This window comes from Phoxinus phoxinus (genome assembly GCF_949152265.1).
Source record: "Phoxinus phoxinus genome assembly, chromosome: 18".
Taxonomy (NCBI): domain Eukaryota; kingdom Metazoa; phylum Chordata; class Actinopteri; order Cypriniformes; family Leuciscidae; genus Phoxinus; species Phoxinus phoxinus.
In genome coordinates this window covers 9,530,639-9,553,734 of record NC_136893.1, presented here as the reverse complement: position 1 = coordinate 9,553,734, position 23,096 = coordinate 9,530,639, and the positions used below count along the sequence as shown (strand labels likewise).

The 23,096-nt window shown below is 39.4% G+C and overlaps 1 protein-coding gene and 2 long non-coding RNA genes across 4 annotated transcripts in view; 2 read left to right on the top strand and 1 right to left on the bottom strand.

Annotated features, from left to right (window-relative positions):
• LOC306986188 overlaps positions 1-23,096 on the top strand; it is a 92,393-nt gene that overhangs the window by 58,442 nt on the left and 10,855 nt on the right. The window lies entirely within an intron of this gene.
• On the top strand, positions 557-22,698 carry sh3bgrl2 (SH3 domain binding glutamate-rich protein like 2). The gene is made up of 5 exons (XM_079589129.1): positions 557-749; positions 1,898-1,928; positions 19,720-19,905; positions 21,108-21,179; positions 21,382-22,698. The coding sequence occupies exons 1-5, from the start codon at positions 574-576 to the stop codon at positions 21,394-21,396; spliced, it is 480 nt and encodes a 159-aa protein (XP_079445255.1). The 5' UTR covers positions 557-573; the 3' UTR covers positions 21,397-22,698.
• Positions 8,016-13,671, bottom strand: LOC306986187. Of its 2 annotated transcripts, XR_013794923.1 has the most exons (5): positions 13,602-13,671; positions 11,308-11,467; positions 10,007-10,107; positions 9,273-9,413; positions 8,016-8,614 (listed from the first exon to the last, which is right to left on the bottom strand). It is a non-coding gene; the product is annotated as an uncharacterized lncRNA (long non-coding RNA). The 2 variants fall into 2 exon arrangements; XR_013794924.1 differs by lacking the exon at positions 10,007-10,107 and having other exon boundaries at positions 8,017-8,614.

The following is a 23,096-nucleotide window of genomic DNA, read 5'->3' as shown; positions in this document are numbered from 1 at the left end:
AGATTCCTAGTGCATAAACAAATTTCATTGGATTATTACAATTAATGGCAAAATAAATATTTGGAGATGTAAATTAATATTTCCCACTGGCACACTACAGCAAAAAATATAAATAACTGGCTTAAAAAAAATTTGTGTGTGAAAATACTACTAATGTTGCCTATAAAGACTGTGTGTGTGTGTGTGTGTGTGTGTGTGTGTGTGTGTGTGTGTGTGTGTGTGTGTAATAGGCACACTGTTATTGCCTTTCTTCCCACAACAGTGGGTTACAAACACATGGTGGCGTGGCAACATTAGGCTATAACAGTGTTCCTATAGGCCTATTTCCATTATGATGAAATTACAATATTGACTTGGCAGCAACATCCTAAATATGATGACAATAATATTTATGCTAACTAATTTATTATTATCGTCATGTTCTTGACATGATAATCCCCTACGAAGGATTAATGCAACAAGGATAGGCTTCGTTTTTTATGAGATTAAAACTACATTTCCCATGATTCCCTTCTTGAGCTGGAGTTGAGCGCTGAGTGTCTCGCGCTCCCGACGGTGGAGTGAAGTGCACTGATGGAGCGCGAGCGGCTTTATTATAACACACTGGGCGCGCGCACTCACTTTAATTTCAAAGGGCGAAGTGACGTCACCGCAGATCCAAAGAAGTCTATAGAACGAGAGAACGCAACATTAACCAGTCTTCATTCTTTTTCGAGAGGGCAAGTGAGGATTAGGATGGTCGTCAGAGTAGACCCCGAAGCCGCCGCCAGGCGCCGCCATTTGCGCCATTTAGAATTTCAGCCGCCGCCAGCCAATAATTTCAGAAGCCAAATTGAGCCGCCATCTGATAAAGTTTGGCTGAGCCGGTATTATTTGCATCAAATAATAAATCTATCACATAGAGACATACACACACGAAATATAAAAACAATACACGATATCTATTTCCCCACTGGATTCATAACAGCACAGACTTGTGCTCGTTGCTACGATACACAGACTCACAGTGAATTGACGACCAATTAAAATTGCTCGTTTTCCGTACAGAAGAAGCGGTGCATTTTTTTCTCGCACTGAGGTGAAATTGCGGAAAGAAGCAAGCAAGGTAATTTTGATCTCCCTTCTCACATACTTTCCTGATTCCTACTTACTTTTTTTTAAACTTAGGCCTACCCAGACTTTTGTTAAATCTTCAGGGTACGGTTGCACAAACACCTGAATCAAAGATGGATGTTATGAACCAAATATTCTGGAACGGAGAGATTTATAGCACTGAACGTGATATTACTGCAGTAACAAACCACCGTTTCCACATTGCTAATTCACGACGCATGCTTCAGTGTACATTGAAGTGAAATGTGCAAAACTTAGTCCAAAATAATACTGATAACAGTGTGTTTATATTAAGGCGAGACACGGCAGGCAAAAACATCGTGTTTTTTTTTTTACTGGTCAATTTTGAGATTTTTGGATATTTGTCTTCAATAACATGTCTTCTTTCAGACTTGTGGTGAAAAAAAGTCCGAAATACACATTTAGGTCTTTATTTTACTGCACTTTGTCTATTTGCGTCTGTAGATTTCTCATAAATTCAACAAAAGTTTGCGTTCTTAATCAACATACTTCTCCGCGATCTGGTGTTTTCTTTATTACATTGTATTGCATTTTGTATAAATATAGTGTAAGCCATGCATTGCTTGGAAATATTGAGATCTAGTAAATCAGTAACATATAGACATCTGTAGACACGAAGTGGCAGCTTCAGCCATTTGCAGCTATGAAAAGTTTGGCGGCTGCAGCAGCCATTTAGGTTTTGGCTGAGCCGGCTAGCCAGCCAATAACTTCATCAGCCAGCCATTATTCTCAAAACAAATGGCTTCGGGGTCTACGTCAGAGTGTATATCGCCTCCTCGTCCGGGTCTGTCGCGGTGAGTAACATGTTTACATCGCGCATGTTGCATGTTGTAAAACTGGTTGCTAGGAATAATGTCAAACAACAGTTAATTTGTATTCTGTGATCTGTGGTGTTTTTCTAATCTATTCCATATAATAAGTATTGAAATAGACAGATGTAAGAATTACATATTTAAATGAATAACATAGCTGCTGTGATACATTTATGGCACTCATTAAGGTGTTTGTGTGCACATGAGTTATATATGCATGTCAACTACAACACGGCATTTTTGACGTTTATTTTCAAGTAAGCCCCGCTGACTTTATGAACTTAGCCCATCATGGGAAACCCACTTTCTCTTCCAGGTGACACCTGTACAGTAGTTAAGTCAAATGGCATTACCACGGTAATTATATAAACCATGGAACGTAGTTATTCGTGCAATGGTAACAGCACACCATTAAAGACCTCTTGTCCACTTAATAACTGAAAGCTGGAGGTGTGCCTGTTTTCAAGCCACAGTGCAGAACATTCTGGATAGACATGACTTATTATGAATCTAAAATGGATTGCATTACATAATCAGTGTCAAGCTCAGTTCCGATCTATATGTTTAGCAACGATTTCTATCAAGTGTTTTTTAATCTATCTAATGGTTAGAAGGTGGTTTATGTTTTATTTGAGATAATCCAAAGCTGTTGTCCACCTCGGCACACTGAAACCAGTCATAAAGCTTAGAGGTTGGACAAAGTTCATGTTTACAGTAGGCTACAAACCAACCCACTGCCAACTCCAATGCCACGATCGCATGGCGTGCAGATCAGCTCGGTTTTAATCGCTCTGTTATGCAGCCTGCAGGGAAAGCATGAGGAATATCCTGATTCATTCAGTGCAGGGATTATATTTCAGCCTTTTAGCTGGTTGCTCCAGTGACATTGATTTTTAGTTCTTTAAATGAGGAGATCACAGTCTCTGAACAGAGATTGGAAGGAAGGATGTGCAATTTTATTATTGTTTCCTGTATTTAATGTCATTCATTTGGTGTGTGATGGTTATCAAATGATGTTTGTATAGTGACTCACTGTTTATTTGACAGCTCTGATATGGAGATGAAGTGTGTTTTTTGATGTTCGCAGTCAGATAGGCAATTACTTTCAGCATTGTAACCTAATAGTGCCAGAATGAGGTAATAGCCTAAATGAGTTATGCACTGATTTCCGCTATCTCCTTATTTCTACAAGACCCGGATTGTTTACCCAAAAATAGCTATTTTTAAGTCTCCATGTTCTCGTCAGCACACACTGCTCTCATATAGGCAAACATCTCTTTCATGCTCTCGCTCTTCTGTAGAAGGCAAACAAGATGATCATTAGTGTGTGTGTGTGTGTGTTCACTAAGATTACAAATGTGTTCGTTATATAACATGTGTTTTGTGTCAAAAGGATGTTTGTGTGAAGTAAGTGATGGTTGATGAAACCAATCTGCATGTACCTAAAGAGGATTTCCGGTCTGTGCAGTGCACTGTTTAAATGACAGCACATTTTGAGAGTTACTTTTTTTCATGTTTAGCTACACAAACACACCCTGATTCACATTAGCTCTCATAAGCTTTGGTCAGAAGGGGATTATAAAGGTCATACCTCTGACTAACCTTTTCCACTCGTTACACTCATCCACCTCCAACCATTGCACTTTGCATATGCATGTGAAGGACTGAGAGCACTCACTGAGTGATTTTCAGTCTGCTAAGCTTAGTGGTTAAATGGGTTCGACAGTGATATAGGCTCAGTAAGAATGTTAAGAAAGTCTGAGTGGTAAGATTGCATTCAGCTCATTGATAGAGAACAGAATGACACTCTCAACCTCATGGGTTTTATCTTTCTCTAAATGTGCACTTTTTCCCTCAATAAAAAGTTTTCCTCTGAAAACATTATGTACTTTTGAAAAACCAGCCAAATGCTGTTCATTTAAGCTGCGTTCAAGTCATGTCGTAATTACCGTTATTTGAGATGACAACTCATGCCGTTCCACTCAGAGCGTCAGGTGGTCAGGTGAGGTCAGGTGGTACATGTTGTAATTACGAGATTGCGAGGATGTGAAATATATAGACCACAAAACACACAATTCCTGATTATTTATTAACAGGTTGTGGCAGAAAGAAAAGTGGAGTTCTTCAAATAAATCATATGGACAGCGAATGTCTATGTCTTCAGTCTTTTGTTTTGTGGATAAATCAATAGCTGCATTGTGTGACTGTGCTGGGTTGACACAAGGCTAGAGCTGCTATTGTCTGTTTATCAAGGCTGGAATTTTATAGAGTTTTTTTTTTTAAAGCACAGAGAGGGCTGCTCTAACTTTTCGTTCTTTTTCTTTATGTGTGAGAGATATTTGATTCGCTTATCAATGCATCACTGGATCTTAATGCACTTGTGCTTTCTATGTGCAGAGGTGTGTGTTTAGTGACAAAATTAATCTAAACAGCTCTGCATGCACGCCTTGCAAAAGTCAGCAGAGAAAGAGAGAGAGACAAAGATAGGGAAGGCAAGGCGAGGTAAGGCAGGGGACTTTTTGTACTCCATCTGTCCTCCTCCACAATGAGGACACATCCAAAAACTATCTCTCTCTCTCTCTCTCTACAGCACACTTTGATACTGCCAAACTATGGTGTGTAGGTGTGTGTTTTTGTAAGTCACTCCCTTCTAATACAGCTGTTGAAACTAGGCCTCTCATATAGTTGAAAATGTGTCAGTCCTGGAGCCTGGTGAGCAATGAAAATTGGTAACCGAAAAAAGATTAACTACCGGTAGTTTCATTCAAGTCCAAAATATTATTTTATTTTGCTGAATACTAACAATATACATTTGGGTTATCTAAAAAAAGGTTTTACAGGTAGGGATAATGTATACCATCAGCTAAAGGATTACATATAGCTAATCCGTTATCTTAAAGGTAGGGTAGGCAATTTTGGACAGGCTAGCAATAGCAAGCTAGCTTTGAAAGCATAAGATTCCTCACTCCCTTCAGAGTGTCTCCAAAGCCACACATGAACGCACAGAGTCTGCAAAGCATCATGACATGAGAGACGGCATTAAACTACCTCATGTCTTAAATCACATAACATTGCAATAATAATGAACGTAAACAACTTACACGGATCTTACTTGCACCACATGACTGCGGCAGATTAATTTCGGTGTTGATAGTATTGACATAGAAATGCATAAATCCATAAAATGCATAAATCCGTAGATTAGATCCGGTAGAATGACATGGGTTGCCATCTTGTAATTACAGTTATGACATGGACTGAAGGCAGCATAAGCTCGTTGTTTTGGTTCACGAGGAACTGTAAAAGGTGGCTGTGACTGTGGCTCTGTCCAAAAACACCGCTTATACCCTTAAATAGGGCACTGTTTTAGGGGACAACCATCTTTAGTGGTGTTCATAACCATAGTGGACTTTATCGAGTGCACTCATTCACCCATAATGCACTGCAATAACGAGTGTACAACCGATGTACACTCAACGACTAGAGAATACCCATAATGCACTTTGAGGGTCACACTGAATGAATTCCCGTGTCTGACCAGAAGATAGCGCCCGCAGCTGAATCATCCATCAATTTTCTAAACCTCTGGTCCAATGTGGGTACATCGTACACTCTAAAAAATGCTGGGTTAAAAACAACCCAATTTGAGCAGAGGTATGGAAATACATGTGTTGACAGACAGGTAGGACATCGTATCGTTGTATTCGGACCGAATGCAATGATTGGACAAAAATGTTTTGGTCCTGAGACTTGCACAGAAGATATATGTACATACTTCTATTGATGATTGCTAGCAAGCGTTAGACAGACAGATGAAGAAGATCAGGATAAATGCAAAGTTTAATAAACATCCACCAGGCAGATACAGACAAGTGCTAACGCAAACGAGACCGGACAAACAGAGAGATGGTGAGGAACTAATATACACATGGTGATAACCTAAATGATGAACAGCTGTGATGATTAGTGTCCAAGGGAACTGATGATTGACAGGAAAACGCAAACAAAGGAGCATATGATGAATGAAAACAAACTAAAAGTCCATGAAAACTGAAACTTCCTGAACACAACTGACCCCAGATAGCAAAATTGCTCTGGCCCAGTTCCGGCCCACACTTGACACTTTCATCTGGCCCACATACCGCGTGGAATGATGGCACTTGGGCGGTCCGCTCCTGTTTGCCAGATTTGGGCCACAATTAAGCCATAGCAATGCCGCATGTCAGCCGTAAACAAAACAAATGAAGCAGAACTGGGCCACATCTGGCCCAGACACCAAAATTGCTGTGGCCCAGATCTGGCCCACACTTGACACTTCCATCTGGCCCAAATACCCCGTGAAGTGTCAAGTGTGGGCCGGAACTGGGCCACAACAATATTGGTGTCTGGGCCAGATGTGGCCCAGTTCTGCTTCATTTGTTTTGTTTACGGCTGACATGCGGCATTGCTATGGCTTAATTGTGGCCCAAATCTGGCAAACAGGAGCGGACCGCCCAAGTGCCATCATTCCACGCGGTATGTGGGCCAGATGAAAGTGTCAAGTGTGGGCCAGAACTGGGCCACAGCAATTTTGGTGTCTGGGCCAGATGTGGCCCAGTTCTGCTTCATTTGTTTTGTTTACGGCTGACATGCGGCATTGCTATGGCTTAATTGTGGCCCAAATCTGGCAAACAGGAGCGGACCGCCCAAGTGCCATCATTCCACGCGGTATGTGGGCCAGATGAAAGTGTCAAGTGTGGGCCAGATCTGGGCCAGAGCAATTTTGGTGTCTGGGCCAGATGTGGCCCAGTTCTGCTTCATTTGTTTTGTTTACGGCTGACATGCGGCATTGCTATGGCTTAATTGTGGCCCAAATCTGGCAAACAGGAGCGGACCGCCCAAGTGCCATCATTCCACGCGGTATGTGGGCCAGATGAAAGTGTCAAGTGTGGGCCAGAACTGGGCCACAGCAATTTTGGTGTCTGGGTTAGATGTGGCCCAGTTCTGCTTCATTTGTTTTGTTTACGGCTGACATGCGGCATTGCTATGGCTTAATTGTGGCCCAAATCTGGCAAACAGGAGCGGACCGCCCAAGTGCCATCATTCCACGCGGTATGTGGGCCAGATTAAAGTGTCAAGTGTGGGCCAGAACTGGGCCACAGCAATTTTGGTGTCTGGGCCAGATGTGGCCCAGTTCTGCTTCATTTGTTTTGTTTACGGCTGACATGCGGCATTGCTATGGCTTAATTGTGGCCCAAATCTGGCAAACAGGAGCGGACCGCCCAAGTGCCATCATTCCACGCGGTATGTGGGCCAGATGAAAGTGTCAAGTGTGGGCCAGAACTGGGCCACAGCAATTTTGGTGTCTGGGTTAGATGTGTCCCAGTTCTGTTTCATTTGTTTTGTTTACGGCTGACATGCGGCATTGCTATGGCTTAATTGTGGCCCAAATCTGGCAAACAGGAGCGGACCGCCCAAGTGCCATCATTCCACGCGGTATGTGGGCCAGATGAAAGTGTCAAGTGTGGGCCAGAACTGGGCCACAGCAATTTTGGTGTCTGGGTTAGATGTGGCCCAGTTCTGCTTCATTTGTTTTGTTTACGGCTGACATGCGGCATTGCTATGGCTTAATTGTGGCCCAAATCTGGCAAACAGGAGTGGACCGCCCAAGTGCCATCTTTCCACGCGGTATGTGGGCCAGATGAAAGTGTCAAGTGTGGGCTGGATCTGGGCCACAGCAATTTTGGTGTCTGGGTTAGATGTGGCCCAGTTCTGCTTCATTTGTTTTGTTTACGGCTGACATGCGGCATTGCTATGGCTTAATTGTGGCCCAAATCTGGCAAACAGGAGCAGACCGCCCAAATGCCATCATTCCACGCGGTATGTGGGCCAGATGAGAATGATGGCACTTGGACGGCCCGCTCCTGTTTTCCAGATATGGGCCACAGATAAGCCATAGCAATGCCGCATGTCAACCTTAAACAAAACAAATGTGTGACATAGTTAATTTTAATTCTGGCTCAGATCTGATACCTTACTCTGGCCCACATACCACATGGAATGTTGGCAATTGTGCGACCCGCTCCTGTTTTCCACATTTGGGCCATAAGAAAGCCTTAGCAATGCCACATGTAACCAACAACAAACCAAATAAACCACACCTGGCAACAGTTGATTTTTACACAAACCCTGGTCTTTCCCAACATTCCTCACGTGGGCCAAAGCAGCATGGAATGGTGGCACTTTTGCAATGCACTCCTGTTTGCCAGATCTGGTCCACAAGCAGGACATTTGATCAGTCACATGTTAGCCAAGAATTAACTAAATAAACCATAACTGTGTGTGTTTGTGTGTGCGCGCGCACTAAGTGAACTCTGCATCAACAATATCAAACATACAGTAAAGAGATATGGCCCCTCTTTATGTTAAGGTAAGTTACAATCCAAACACATTTCTGAAAACATTTGCATCATTTATTAATATTGCCAAAGAACAACCCACTGCAAGTTTACATTTTCAAAACTGGAAAGCAATCTAAAAATATATATATATAAAAAAAATAAACAAACACAAAATATGTGCATAGAAAGCATTGTAGAAACTAAATAAAAATAAAACATGTTTCCAGTAGCTTTGGTCATCATTATCTCCTTGACTGGGCCCACCTTCGTCATGGCAATCTTGCAAGCCTTAATTGGATACACAAATGATAAAAACTGTTGACTCAGTAACAGAACGCTGATTATACAATAGTGTTGAAATACAAAACAAACACACACGCACAACTATTTAGAAGCCAAATTAAATAAAAAAAAAACAAATAATTTGTTTTTACTTTTTACTAATAGTGAAGCTGCAAGTTTTAAAAACTTTAAAAACAGCTCTCTATGTGCTTTAATGAAAGCAGCACATTAATACTGAATGGTGAATAAATGGACTGGAACTACCAGTGCATTAAACGGTTTGGTAACACTAGTCTTATTTGTTAACATTAGTTAATGTATTAACTAGTATTAACTAACATGAACTACATTATTTATTAAGCTTTCTTAATGTTAGTCAATCATTGTTTGTTCATGTTAGTTTACAGTGCATCAACTAATGTTAACAAATACAGCTATTGATTTTAATAATGGGTTAGTAAGCATCACAATTAACATTAACTAAGATTAATAAATGCTGTAGAAGAATGGTTCTGGCCTCATGTTAACTAAAGTAGTTAACTAATGTTAACTTGTAAAGTGTTACAAATGTTTTAATGCACACCTTGCAGCCAATCAAAATCAAGTATTCAGACAGACCATGGTATTATACACATATAGCAAAAACACAATGTAACTGACTTACAGGTGTCTTGGACCCTCCTTCGTTTCTCTCTTTCTCTTCTCCCTCCGTCTCGGTCACTTGCAAGATGAAGCCATTTTTTAATAAATGATTCTATCTCTTGATCAGTGGCCGCAGCTGTCAGTCTGTTGTTTCTGACAGTTCCTAAAAAAAGATAACATTTGTAAATGCAAGGATGGATTACACAACCTTTAAAATCTTGGGACCCAATTAGGGCCCACAAGCCAAGTGCATAGTTTGTCAGCGCCAATGTAAAGAACATTTTGGCCATGGCCAAGGACACTCTTTGCTTCCAGATGCCCAAAAGGAACAAGTTTGACACCTGCTAGGAAAATCGGACTGCGTCAGAAAATGGATTATGGATTATGAAATTATTGGTACCCCTAGATTTTTTTTAACGAGTAAAATATCTCAGAAGTATATTTCCATTATACCTTTTTTAGCACACCATGGTGAACATAGAATTGTCCAGTTATGACTTCTTGTTTCACAGGAGTTTAAATAGGAGGAAACACAGAGGCCAAATTCCCTTAATCATTCATCACAATGAGTCAAACCAAAGAATATAGTTCTGATGTGCATCAAAAGATTGTTGAGCTTCACAAAATAGAAAGTGACTCTAAGAAAGTAGCAAAAGAATTGACAATCCCCATTTTGACCATCAGGACAATAATTAAGAAGTTAATCAACTAAAGATGTTACGAATCTGCCAGGAAGAGGACGTGTGTCTATATTACCTTAATGTACGGTGAGGAGGAGAGTTTGAGTGACCAAAGAGTCTTCAAGGATCACAGATGGAGAATTGCAGAGATTACTTGAGTCTTGGGGGTCAGAAAGCCTAAACAAATATATCAAACAACCCCTACATCAAAAAACATGTTGTTTTGGGAGAGCTTCAAGAAATATCATCCTCGCTCCACCAAAAAAAAACTCCAGCATATCTGAAACGCAAGTATCAAACGCGAAACGCAAGTAACTTTGTGGGCGGATCCCGGCCGCTGACGCTATTATACCGGCGGGATAAACGACTCTTGCGTCCGACGCAAACCTAAAATGGGTTGGTCTGAAGTAGCTTCATTATTCATGTGGTTTGGGCGTAACGTGAAATAAACCAATCAGATTTATACCCAAGTATAAATCTTATTATGGGTCGTGGTTGGATCTTCCAACACAACGGTCCAAAACAAACATAAAAATCAACATAAAAATGGGTCACTGAGCACAAAATTAAGCTTCTGCCATGACCGTCCCAGTCCCCTAAACTGAACCCTATAGAAAATGAGTGGGGTGAACTGAAGAGAAGCAGCATCAGCATGAACTTGTGAATCTGAAGGATCTGGAGAGATTCTGTAAGGAGGAATGGTCTCTGATCTCTTTTTAGTTGTTCTCCAAACTCGTCAGGCATTATAGAAGAAAACTCAGAGCTGTTATCTTTGCAAAAGATCATTATGGCCAGCGTGTTTTGGAGAAAAGCATTTATTTCATAATGTGATTTACCCCCCACTTTCAATTATTTTACTTCAATGAAAGGTTAGATTTTTGAGATTTTTAAAAAATAAAAGATCAAAAAGATAAACAATCCAGATTTATTTTTTACAGCTATTTTTGATCATATTTACCAGGGGTGCCGTTAAGTCTGACCACAACTGTACTTGAACATTACTTGAGAATACTTCATAAAATAAACTTAAAGTATATATTTATTTAAACTAGCCTATACTTTTTCATAAGGGATGCAACAGGTAATATGGATATATCCATTGCCTGTTGCATCAGTTTCTCATTGTATGAGAGTTCCATACAGTATGTGTGGGGATGGACAGCAATGTTTGGGATTGTTTCCACAATTAAGCTTTTAGTGATAAACTGCTGGCTGCCATACCCTTGCCAGGGCAGAGCAGTACAAGTGCTTTACTGTTTACTTTTTTTTAATCAACCTTTTTTAATAATTTCGTAATCTGAGCATTAATATGCATCAAGCATGCAAGAAGTAGAGAATGGACTTATTAGACTGAAGATAGTGAAATGTATCACTTACCAGTAATTACATCTTTCAGCTGGAGTCTGTGGAAAGCTGTTTTGCCATTGATGCCACGCCAGTTGAGTTGTTTGCCAAGGGAGTTGGTAATACAGTGCCCCATAACCCGCCAAACGCTATCCTTAATGTCAACTCCTCCAATGAAGCTCAATGCAGTAATCTAAAAAAGATCATTTAAAAGCCATGGATACATGTTTTATATTAACACTACTCACAGTTACCCAATTCAGAAGAAAATTAAAAATACATTATATAGGGCTGCACAGTCAATTAATAAAATTTTAATCACGATCACGAGTAAACCACTGTCTGATCACGTGGCTTAATGAGCCAATAATCAGAGTTGTTCCCTGCACCGCGCAGCTTAGTTTCTAGATATAGAAACTAGAATGTTTTGCCGGACTGGACAAAAGCGAAGCGAACTGGACGAGAGAGACCGAGGGTGTCTGTGCGCGAGCAATAGTGCGCGAGAGAGACCGAGGGTGTCTGCGCGCGAGCGACTTCAAATAACAAGAGACTTTTCAAATAACAATGACTCTGAATTTTATTCACCGACATCGGGATCCCACTTACATGGCTACCTACAAATAAATCAATAATTTGACACAAAATATTGATTTAAAAATGAGTTTATTGATTTAAAAACGATTGTATTGCTTCCGTTAAAGAACTAAGTTCTGTTATCAAGAAATAACAGACCGCATTCTACATTAGAATTTAACCAAGCCATGTAATAATAGGTACCGGTAGTCTATCCTAATATTAATTATAAATACAATGTATATAAAATATTATAAATACAATATAAAATAATAATAAATGATTTATTTGTATTTATTCTTTAAGGAGATGCACTGAATTTTGGTGAATAAGAGAACCTATTTTATTTTGCTGCACATATTTGTACATTAGCAGGAAATGTAGCACAATATGAATGTGAAAGCAGGTATGTATAATTGGCCTATGTGACAAAAATGTGTTTTGGTTCAAATCAACAAATAATCGTGATAATTAATCGTGATCTCAATATTGATCAAAAATAATCGTGATTATCATTTTGGCCATAATCGTGCAGCCCTAACATTATATCACTTCACGCTTAGTTGGCATTTAGAAAAGTCTCATTTTTGGATACTTGCTTTCTTAACCTGTTTTCTACTGTAGGCCTGCCACTCTATCACTGATGCAGTTCCATATTCAACTTACAAGGTGAAGTTGCAGTGTCCTTGAGGTCTAGGGCCGTTGAATGCTTAAATCTGATTGGTTGACAAACGTTCTACGGTGTGCAATTATATTCAGGGAACCGCACGGCTAAAGTAGTTCCGGCAGGTCTTGACCTCATTACAGTTCCATATCACTTTGCGTAGTTAACTGTAATAACGGAAAATAGGATACAATTCATAACAAGAAAAACTTTAAATTTAATTTAAATAAATGAAGAACAGTCATATATAATATAATCAATAGAAAATTAAACTGAATATTTAAATAAATTGATAGTCCTGCTGCACGAGTTTTTGTAATTATTGCAGATAATATAGCCTAACAAATAAATAATTATTGAAAGGCCTATACTTGTTAAAAGGGCTTTGTGTTTCATTTATTAGGCCATCTGTCACTAATAGAAAAAAAGAATGAACGAATTAATTAAAACGAATTCAATTAATAAATAAATAATAATATTGACGCACATTTCTCTCTCTCTCTCATAACTGCATTAATAACTGCATAAAGCCGGGGACACACTTACTGTAAGGCCGTGAATGTAATTTGATACTTATGACTGATCATGCGCGCGTATTCAGCGCGTTCAGTCACAGTCAGATAATGTTTCTAGTCGTTAAGTGTGTCCAGCATAACTCTGCTATCAGCGGCTCAGACCTCCGTTACTAACTCTAAAATGACGTTCTGGAATTAGCAACGGAGCATGGGTTTAGATGCGCAAGGAATTAGTCCTACATACAAGAGCGTTTTAATGACAAAAACTTTACAAACGTCTTGAAATACATCATCTGAACAATATTTCGAGATGTGGTAACTGTAGTATAAGCGGAATAATTGACTCCAGGCCGTTGAATTATTATAAAAATAATGCACACCCGAGGTGTAACGGCCACGACGCAATTATTCTTTACTTGTTCATTTCGCATTCAAGTAACGTTAGCTTAGAGTTGAACTGCCAAAATAATGTAACTTCGAATATAAATTATTCCATCAACTCTATCACACAACATGCGGACTCCAACTGGATATAACGAAGCAATCGCTAACAAAAAGAAACATATCGATCTTACCTTGACTTTTTGCAGTCCGTCCTCCCTCCAACTGACAATCTTCTGACGTTTGAGCGCCTTTTTCGCGCTTTCCGGCTACGTTTAAATTTAAAGGGCCGTCAAATCGTCAGTTAGATTTTTTTTTTTTTTTTTTTTCACAGACAACTACAAATGCAGTAAATATTTTATTTATACAAAATAGAGATCTAGTAGTAGTAAGTAGTAAGCCGAAGCAAAAAAGTGGGACAATTTTGTCATGAATTGTCATGGTTGAAAAAGTTATAATAATATTATTTTATCATAGACTGCTTCTGCTGATTTGTCGTTCGTTTACTCTTATATCAATTGTCAATTAGTATTATATTTTTTTTAAGAAAGATTATTTATAGCCTGAATATGACAGGTGTATAAATGTCAATTATATTTAGCCAGAAATGTAAAAACAATTAAAGGTTTATTTATTTTAAATAAAATATTTTTTATTTTTTATTTTAAAATAATAAAATATAATATTTGTTTTATTTTAATATATATATATATATATATATTAAAATATAAAAAGAAAATGTTTTATTAAATGTTAAAATATTAAAAATATAAAAAAATATTTAACATGTTTCAGGAACCGTGAATCGCAACCTTTTTGACTTCAATGTCCCCTTATATTCTCCACAACAAATCCCGTACATTTGTTATAAAAATAGCCAAATAATAAGAAATATCTTGATTTTTGATGGTTTTAGTTTTGTCATCATTTTAAGTCATCTTGAGCCTGAGGCCCCATTGGAAGTTTGTCTGGGTCTGCTCTAGAAGTTAGATGAAGTTAGAGATAAGCAAGGTTTCACCGAGTAGGCAACAACATGTTCCTGGCTCAACATCTTTGTTGATCCTGGAACAGCATTCAACTCGACCAATTAGATTTGAAGTTTGCAGTTATGTCAAGTTTAGGCTTACAAGTAACCATGCTTCTAGATCAGTGTTATTATCATTTCCCTCTGATTGTAGGTTTAGGGTTAGGACTATTTTTAGGGTTAGGACTATTTTTAGGGTTAGGACTATTTTTATGGACAGACTGTTGTTCCAAGATGAAAAAAATATTTTGATACAGGAACATGTACTTGGCAAAATCATTGTGCCCCAAGCTTTGCACAAACAGCAACTAAAGTATCTTCTTGCACATCCCAAAACCATAAAAACTCATAAGTTTGAACCTAGACACTTAAACTTTTCTAGACACTCTACCTACAAAACATATGTCAGCAATAGCATATATGTCATAGATGTAAGTACATGTACATCCAGCCTAAGTGTCTGCTGCATCCATACTAAAAATATTGTTAAAATGTTGTTTCAAAAATATTCAGGCCATTACAGTTTCAAACTCTTTCCTTTTTAAGCTAAATTAGCCATTGTCAGAAGTGTTGCATCCAAGCCATGAATGGACGGACCACTTTTGGTTCCCATCCAGATGAGCCAGTGCTCACTGTGCCATATCTTTGCCCAAACTGGCCCAGATATGTTTTAAGATAACTGGGCCACATTTGCAGCATTATATGTGGGACACTTTTGGCTCACATCCAGATGAGCCAGTGCTCACTGTGCCATATCTTTGCCAAAACTACCCCAGATATGTTTTAAGATAACTGGCCCACATTTGCAGCATTATATGTGGGCCACTTTTGGCTCATATTCAGATGAGCCAGTGCCACTGTGCCACATCTTTGCCAAAACTGGCCCAGATATGTTTTAAGATAACTGGCCCACATTTGCAGCATTATATGTGGGCCACTTTTGGCTCACATCCAGATGAGCTAGCTAGTGCCACTGTGCCATATCTTTGCCAAAACTGGCCCAGATATGTTTTAAGATAACTGGCCCACATTTGCAGCATTATATGTGGGCCACTTTTGGCACACATCCAAATGAGCCAGTGCTCACCGTGCCACATCTTTGCCAAAACTGGCCCAGATATGTTTTAAGATAACTGGCCCACATTTGCAGCATTATATGTGGGCCACTTTTAGCTCACATCCAGATGAGCCAGTGCTCACTGTGCCATATCTTTGCCAAAACTGGCCCAGATATGTTTTAAGATAACTGGCCCACATTTGCAGCATTATTTGTGGGCCACTTTTGGCTCACATACAGATGAGCCAGTGCTCACTGTGCCACATCTTTGCCAAAACTGGCCCAGATATGTTTTAAGATAACTGGGCCACATTTGCAGCATTATATGTGGGCCACTTTTGGCTCACATCCAGGTGAGCCAGTGCCACTGTGCCATATCTTTGCCAAAACTGGCCCAGATATGTTTTAAGATAACTGGGCCACATTTGCAGCATTATATGTGGGCCACTTTTGGCTCATATCCAGATGAGCCAGTGCTCACTGTGCCATATCTTTGCCAAAACTGGCCCAGATATGTTTTAAGATAACTGGCCCACATTTGCAGCATTATATGTGGGCCACTTTTGGCTCACATCCAGATGAGCCAGTGCTCACTGTGCCACATATTTGCCAAAACTGGCCCAGATATGTTTTAAGATAACTGGGCCACATTTGCAGCATTATATGTGGGCCACTTTTGGCTCACATCCAGATGAGCCAGTGCTCACTGTGCCACATCTTTGCCCAAACTGGCCCAGATATGTTTTAAGATAACTGGGCCACATTTGCAGCATTATATGTGGGACACTTTTGGCTCACATCCAGATGAGCCAGTGCTCACTGTGCCACATCTTTGCCAAAACTGGCCCAGATATGTTTTAAGATAACTGGCCCACATTTGCAGCATTATATGTGGGCCACTTTTGGCTCACATCCAGATGAGCCAGTGCCACTGTGCCACATCTTTGCCAAAACTACCCCAGATATGTTTTAAGATAACTGGCCCACATTTGCAGCATTATATGTGGGCCACTTTTGGCTCATATTCAGATGAGCCAGTGCCACTGTGCCACATCTTTGCCAAAACTGGCCCAGATATGTTTTAAGATAACTGGCCCACATTTGCAGCATTATATGTGGGCCACTTTTGGCTCACATCCAGATGAGCCAGTGCTCACTGTGCCATATCTTTGCCAAAACTGGCCCAGATATGTTTTAAGATAACTGGGCCACATTTGCAGCATTATTTGTGGGCCACTTTTGGCTCACATCCAGATGAGCCAGTGCTCACTGTGCCACATCTTTGCCAAAACTGGCCCAGATATGTTTTAAGATAACTGGGCCACATTAGCAGCATTATATGTGGGCCACTTTTGGCTCACATCCAGATGAGCCAGTGCTCACTGTGCCACATCTTTGCCAAAACTGGCCCAGATAAGTTTTAAGATAACTGGGCCACATTTGCAGCATTATATGTGGGCCACTTTTGGCTCATATCCAGATGAGCCAGTGCTCACTGTGCCATATCTTTGCCAAAACTGGCCCAGATATGTTTTAAGATAACTGGGCCACATTTGCAGCATTATATGTGGGCCACTTTTGGCTCACATCCAGATGAGCCAGTGCTCACTGTGCCATATCTTTGCCAAAACTGGCCCAGATATGTTTTAAGATAACTGGCCCACATTTGCAGCATTATTTGTGGGCCACTTTTGGTTCACATCCACATGAGCCAGTGCTCACTGTGCCACATCTTTGCCCAAACTGGCCCAGATATGTTTTAAGATAACTGGGCCACATTTGCAGCATTATATGTGGGCCACTTTTGGCTCATATCCAGATGAGCCAGTGCCACTGTGCCACATCTTTGCCAAAACTGGCCCAGATATGTTTTAAGATAACTGGCCCACATTTGCTGCATTATATGTGGGCCACTTTTGGCTCACATCCAGATGAGCCAGTGCTCACTGTGCCATATCTTTGCCAAAACTGGCCCAGATATGTTTTAAGATAACTGGCCCACATTTGCAGCATTATATGTGGGCCACTTTTGGCTCACATCCAGATGAGCCAGTGCTCACTGTGCCATATCTTTGCCAAAACTGGCCCAGATATGTTTTAAGATAACTGGGCCACATTTGCTGCATTATATGTGGGCCACTTTTGGCTCACATCCAGATGAGCCAGTGCCACTGTGCCACATCTTTGCCAAAACTGGCCCAGATATGTTTTAAAATAACTGGGCCACATTTGCTGCATTATATGTGGGCCACTTTTGGCTCATATTCAGATGAGCCAGTGCTCACTGTGACACATCTTTGCCAAAACTGGCCCAGATATGTTTTAAGATAACTGGGCCACATTTGCTGCATTATATGTGGGCCACTTTTGGCTCATATCCAGATGAGCCAGTGCCACTGTGCCACATCTTTGCCAAAACTGGCCCAGATATGTTTTAAGATAACTGGGCCACATTTGCTGCATTATATGTGGGCCACTTTTGGCTCATATTCAGATGAGCCAGTGCTCACTGTGCCACATCTTTGCCAAAACTGGCCCAAATATGTTTTAAGATAACTGGGCCACATTTGCAGCATCATATGTGGGCCACTTTTGGCTCATATCCAGATGAGCCAGTGCCACTGTGCCACATCTTTGCCAAAACTGGCCCAGATATGTTTTAAGATAACTGGGCCACATTTGCAGCATCATATGTGGGCCACTTTTGGCTCATATCCAGATGAGCCAGTGCCACTGTGCCACATCTTTGCCAAAACTGGCCCAGATATGTTTTAAGATAACTGGGCCACATTTGCAGCATTATATGTGGGCCACTTTTGGCTCATATCCAGATGAGCCAGTGCCACTGTGCCACATCTTTGCCAAAACTGGCCCAGATATGTTTTAAGATAACTGGGCCACATTTGCTGCATTATATGTGGGCCACTTTTGGTTTACATCCAGAGTAGTCATTGTTGATTGTGCCACGTTTTTGCCATAGGTGGCCCACATTTGGTTTGTGATATTTGGGCCATAATCATTATCTATCATATGGGCCACTTTAGGCTCACATTCAGATTACACATTGCCACGAGTGCCGCATCTTTGCCTAAAAAGGCCCACATGTGATTTTAAATATTTGGGCCATATTTGCCATTTTACATGTGGGCCACTTTAGGCTCAGATACATTTGGTCCGGGCCATAAGAATGCCTGCAGTGCCGCATCATTGCCTGAAGTGGCCCACATCCGTCTGCTATCTGGGACATATCGTGACAATAACAAAAAGTGTTAATAAAACATCGCATAGCCTACCTTTGTGTGTGTGTTTAAATATGTATGGGTGTACACACATTTTTATGTTGAAGGGATAGTTTAAGCGATAAATGGACATTCAGTCATTGGTATGTTTTTTTTAACTTAATATACTTTTAATAATACTTTTCAGTTTTATTGCTTTTTAAATGTTGAAACTGATGCATCAATTCAAGTCTACCGTGTTCTTATAAGGAAGGGTTTTTTAAAAGTAATGTTATTCTTTTGAAAGTTTTTTCATCTCTGTGTGCCTATTCTTAATGCACTCATTAACTATGAGTGCTAGGAATAAAATAAAAAAAGACATGTTTATACTTTGGAGAGTCTACTTTTCTTGGCATTGTTGCACTGGAATGAAGCTTGAGTTTTTAAACATAGTGAAGGCAGTCAGTGAGAGCAGAGGGTGACAGACAGGTGAGTAAGATAAGGACAAAATATTTATTTAATGGGGAAGGATTCAGAGCCTAACACAGGATTCCAGACAAAAAAATGATATTATTTATTTATTTTAAATCACACAAATGGACACTCACAATGAACAGCACAATGACACACAAAGTATTTTATCATTTTCTGAAGATATTTTTAGGCTGTGTACATTTCAGCAGTATGTTTTCCATTTCCTTTCAAATGAATCCCTCTTTGTCGATCAATACTCTCCTCCTACATCTGGCTAATGGGAATGTCCATCTGTGTGTTTTTAGAATAGACAAATGAACACGTATGCACACAAAAATGTATAACGTGGAAACCCTGATTAAAAAAAGTTCAATGCTGACAATTACAAGGATGATCAGTCCAAAAATGGTCATGCAAATGCACAAATGCTCATACTCAAGTTCTAATTTGAGAGTAGCCCTAATAATCTTAATAACAGATCATTCAAGAACTACCACAGATCATCATTGACCGAAGAACTTCACTGTGTGATTCCTCAGGTGAAGAAACACCAGCAAGCCATCGTGGGATTTTTGGAGGCCAACCGGATCAACTTTGAGGAGGTTGACATCACTATGCTGGAGGATCAGAGGTTCTGGATGTACCGGAACATTCCTGAGGAGAAGCGACCTGAAAAGGGCAATCCTCTAGCCCCTCAGATCTTCAATGGAGACGACTACTGCGGCGTGAGTCCGGCAAACATGTGCCATTCTTTTAACTAAGAAAATCAATATGCTTGATATGTCTAACACTGGATAGACAAATGTAACCTCTCCCCTTAAAACATCATTAACTTGTTCAAAGATTAACCGATGATCTTCTATCAGAAGCTATTGTTGGATAGATCCTCGCACACTGGTAATATCTTCATCAATATACAGACCTTAATTCAAATGGTATTAATTGGCTTAGTAAAATGTCTCAGGGATTTGGAGGGGTCTGCTGAAGTAGTACTCTTCTTTCTCTCAAACAGTTTAATCAATGATGAGCTAAAAGCTCTCTGTCTGGCCAATGAGTACATTGGGTTGGTTTGAGAGGATGTTTATTAAAAATCAATTGGCTACATGTTAAAAAAAATCCATGGTGTAAACTGTGCAGCACGGCTCTCTTTTCCAGCCAGTTACATTCTAGTGTAGTATTTATTGTGTTTTCTCTAGCCAATCACATTAAAGCATGAGATGTCTTATATAAAGTATAGTGAAAAAGGGTAAGACATTTTCATGCCTAATTCTTACCAAGTTTAAAGAATTTTACTCTGCAGGACTCTGAAAAAGGACAGATTTTGCAAGCAAAACACACTTTAATATTCACATACTCTATTTAGTCATTAGATTTGTAGTGTAATATGTCACCGTGACTCTCTTGCCATACATGGCTGAAGTATCAGAAAGACATTTTTGAGTTTGATTCTTAAATTAGAAATGATCCATCACTCAACGCTTGAGTTAAGGTAAGGTTTGTATATTTTTGTGAATGACTCATGGCAGTAATGGATTTTGCTAGGTGTCCAAATGATCTAATCTCAAAATAATCCTGATTACTCAGACCCCGCCCCCAGCACCTCTTTTAGCCAATCAGAACAGCAGATCCGCAGCGATTAACTGTTTGACATAAATAGAGGGCAGGATATATTTGACACTTCTAATAGGTTTTACATATAGAGAGATATTGTTATTTATTTTAAAAGGAATATATTAAGAAAACTATATATATATAATTTCATGTTAAGATCATGTTAATGGATGTTTAATGCCATAGTTTACATCATCTCAATCAGTAGGTTTAGTTTGGTGTTTTGCAGATATCCAATTTTAAAGACAAACAGTGCAATTAACACAGTTGCAGTTGCTATAAACTACTCAGTCATTATCATTCGATTATTTTTCAGGATTACGAGGATTTCTTCCAGTCTAAAGAGACGAACACAGTGTCCTCATTCCTCCGTTTGCCCTCCGTAAAGGTACAAACACACCCCCACCAGTCTTTAAATCAATTCACTGTCCAATAAAAAAATGTAAACTTCTTAAAACAAAATAGATATTTTTACAGGACAGCCAGACAACATACTGATTATTAGGATGATTTTTTGTATGTCATTCATGAGTTTTTGGCTATACTCAATTAGATTAATATCTAATTGAATTAAATTCTGTTCTCTGCAGGACTCTGAATCCTGAACCATGTCATTGACATTTCCATAGACTGAAACACTGTGGTTTTGCCTCTTTCTCCTGTGATGTAACTCTTGTCCCCTGGTCTGAAGCCCTCACTGCCAGCAATGCATTCTGCCAAAAACACTTGCTGCCCTTCGGCCCAGCTATTCCCAAGAAACTTCTGTCTGCTCAAACACACACACAGGGTGGTTACAAATGTTTTCTATGGCCTAATTCATTATTTATGTGTTCTGTTTGGTTTTCATTTGTTGTACGTGTTGCATGGAAAGCCTATTCTTATTTTTTAAATTGGATATAAGGATGGAAGTCAACTTGTTTGTGTGTCTGTGCGCGTGTAAGACATGTTGTTGTAATCAACACACAAAAAATCATAAGTATGCAAGGTTGCATGTACAAGTCTCTTGTAAATTGTTCTTTAAGGAGCTCAGACAGATGGCCAAAAGGAAGGATACAGCAAAATAATAAGGTTTAATGTTTTCTTTTCCATAGGCTTTGATCTGTTCAGACTAGAAGCCAAAACAGGAAATAGAATCCTGGCCTGTATTAAGATCTCAGTGTAACAGTACTGATCTGAGCTCAGTGTTTCCATACCCCGCAATGGCTTTTCAGGGCTTCTCTGAGTGTAAAACTGGTCCTGAATCAGTATTTGAACACTTTATGATTTATTATCAGAATTTCAGATCTCATTCCTACAGCCTTTTGTTCCTTCTGGTGGGAAAAAAAAGAACTCATGTCTTGTTTGAGGTTATCCAAGTCTTTCCTATTTAACTGTCTGATAATGTGTTTTTCTTCTCAGGAATATAGTAGCATGTACAACACTGTGATGCCTCAACTTTCAGCTCACCCGTTTATGTAGCTTATATTGACTTATATCATACAGTGCTGGGGAGAATATTGGTTTACTTGTTTTTGTGGAACAATTCGCTTGGGCAAACTACTGCCACTCTCCTCCGAAACCCCCCAAAACAAAACACAGACACTTTCCCAAACCTACTTTCTCTGCATTTTCATTTACTATTCATTATGATGTTCACTTCTTGCTCTGCTCCTCCCACCCTGTCATTAAATGATTTCGCATGAATGAGCACTGCATTTATGTTTACGCAGACATACACACACCATTCTCAGGACACAATTACGTTTTATGCCCATTTTGTCTTACACGCGCACACACGCACACACACACACACACACACTCACAATGTAAAATGGAGTCATTCCTTCATATGTACTGTCACTCTTGTTTACTTTCATAATCTGAATGAATAAATTTATCTAATTTGTAATAAAGTATATTCAAAAGCTGATTGTTTCTTGTGTTTCTCAGCACAGTGGCCCCATAATGCATTTTGACACTTAAAAAATATTGCATATCAAACAAAGTGACATTCTATATTTAAAACAAGTATTTGTTTTTAAATTTTAAATTCTGGTAACACTTTACATAAGGTTCATTCATTAGTTAACATTAGTTAATGTATTAACTAACATGAACTAAACATGAGCAATACATTTGTTACAGTATTTGTTTATCATTGTTAACGTACGTTAATAAAATACAGCTGTTCACTGTTAGTTCACAGTGCATTAACTAATGTTAAAAGGATTTTAATAAAGAAATTAACATTAACAAAGATTAATAAATGCTGTATAAGTGCAGTTCATTATAAGTCCATGCTAACTAATGTTAACTAATGAACCTT

What these genes read in the sequence shown, in the direction of transcription:
- sh3bgrl2 (XM_079589129.1), top strand. Translation starts at nt 574, where the DNA reads ATGGAGCGCGAGCGGCTTTATTATAACACACTGGGCGCGCGCACTCAC. An exon ending in ATTAGGATGGTCGTCAGAGT is followed by an intron (nt 750 to 1,897) that starts AGACCCCGAAGC and finishes CTACGTCAGAGT; the next exon opens with GTATATCGCCTCCTCGTCCG. An exon ending in CCTCGTCCGGGTCTGTCGCG is followed by an intron (nt 1,929 to 19,719) that starts GTGAGTAACATG and finishes GTGATTCCTCAG; the next exon opens with GTGAAGAAACACCAGCAAGC.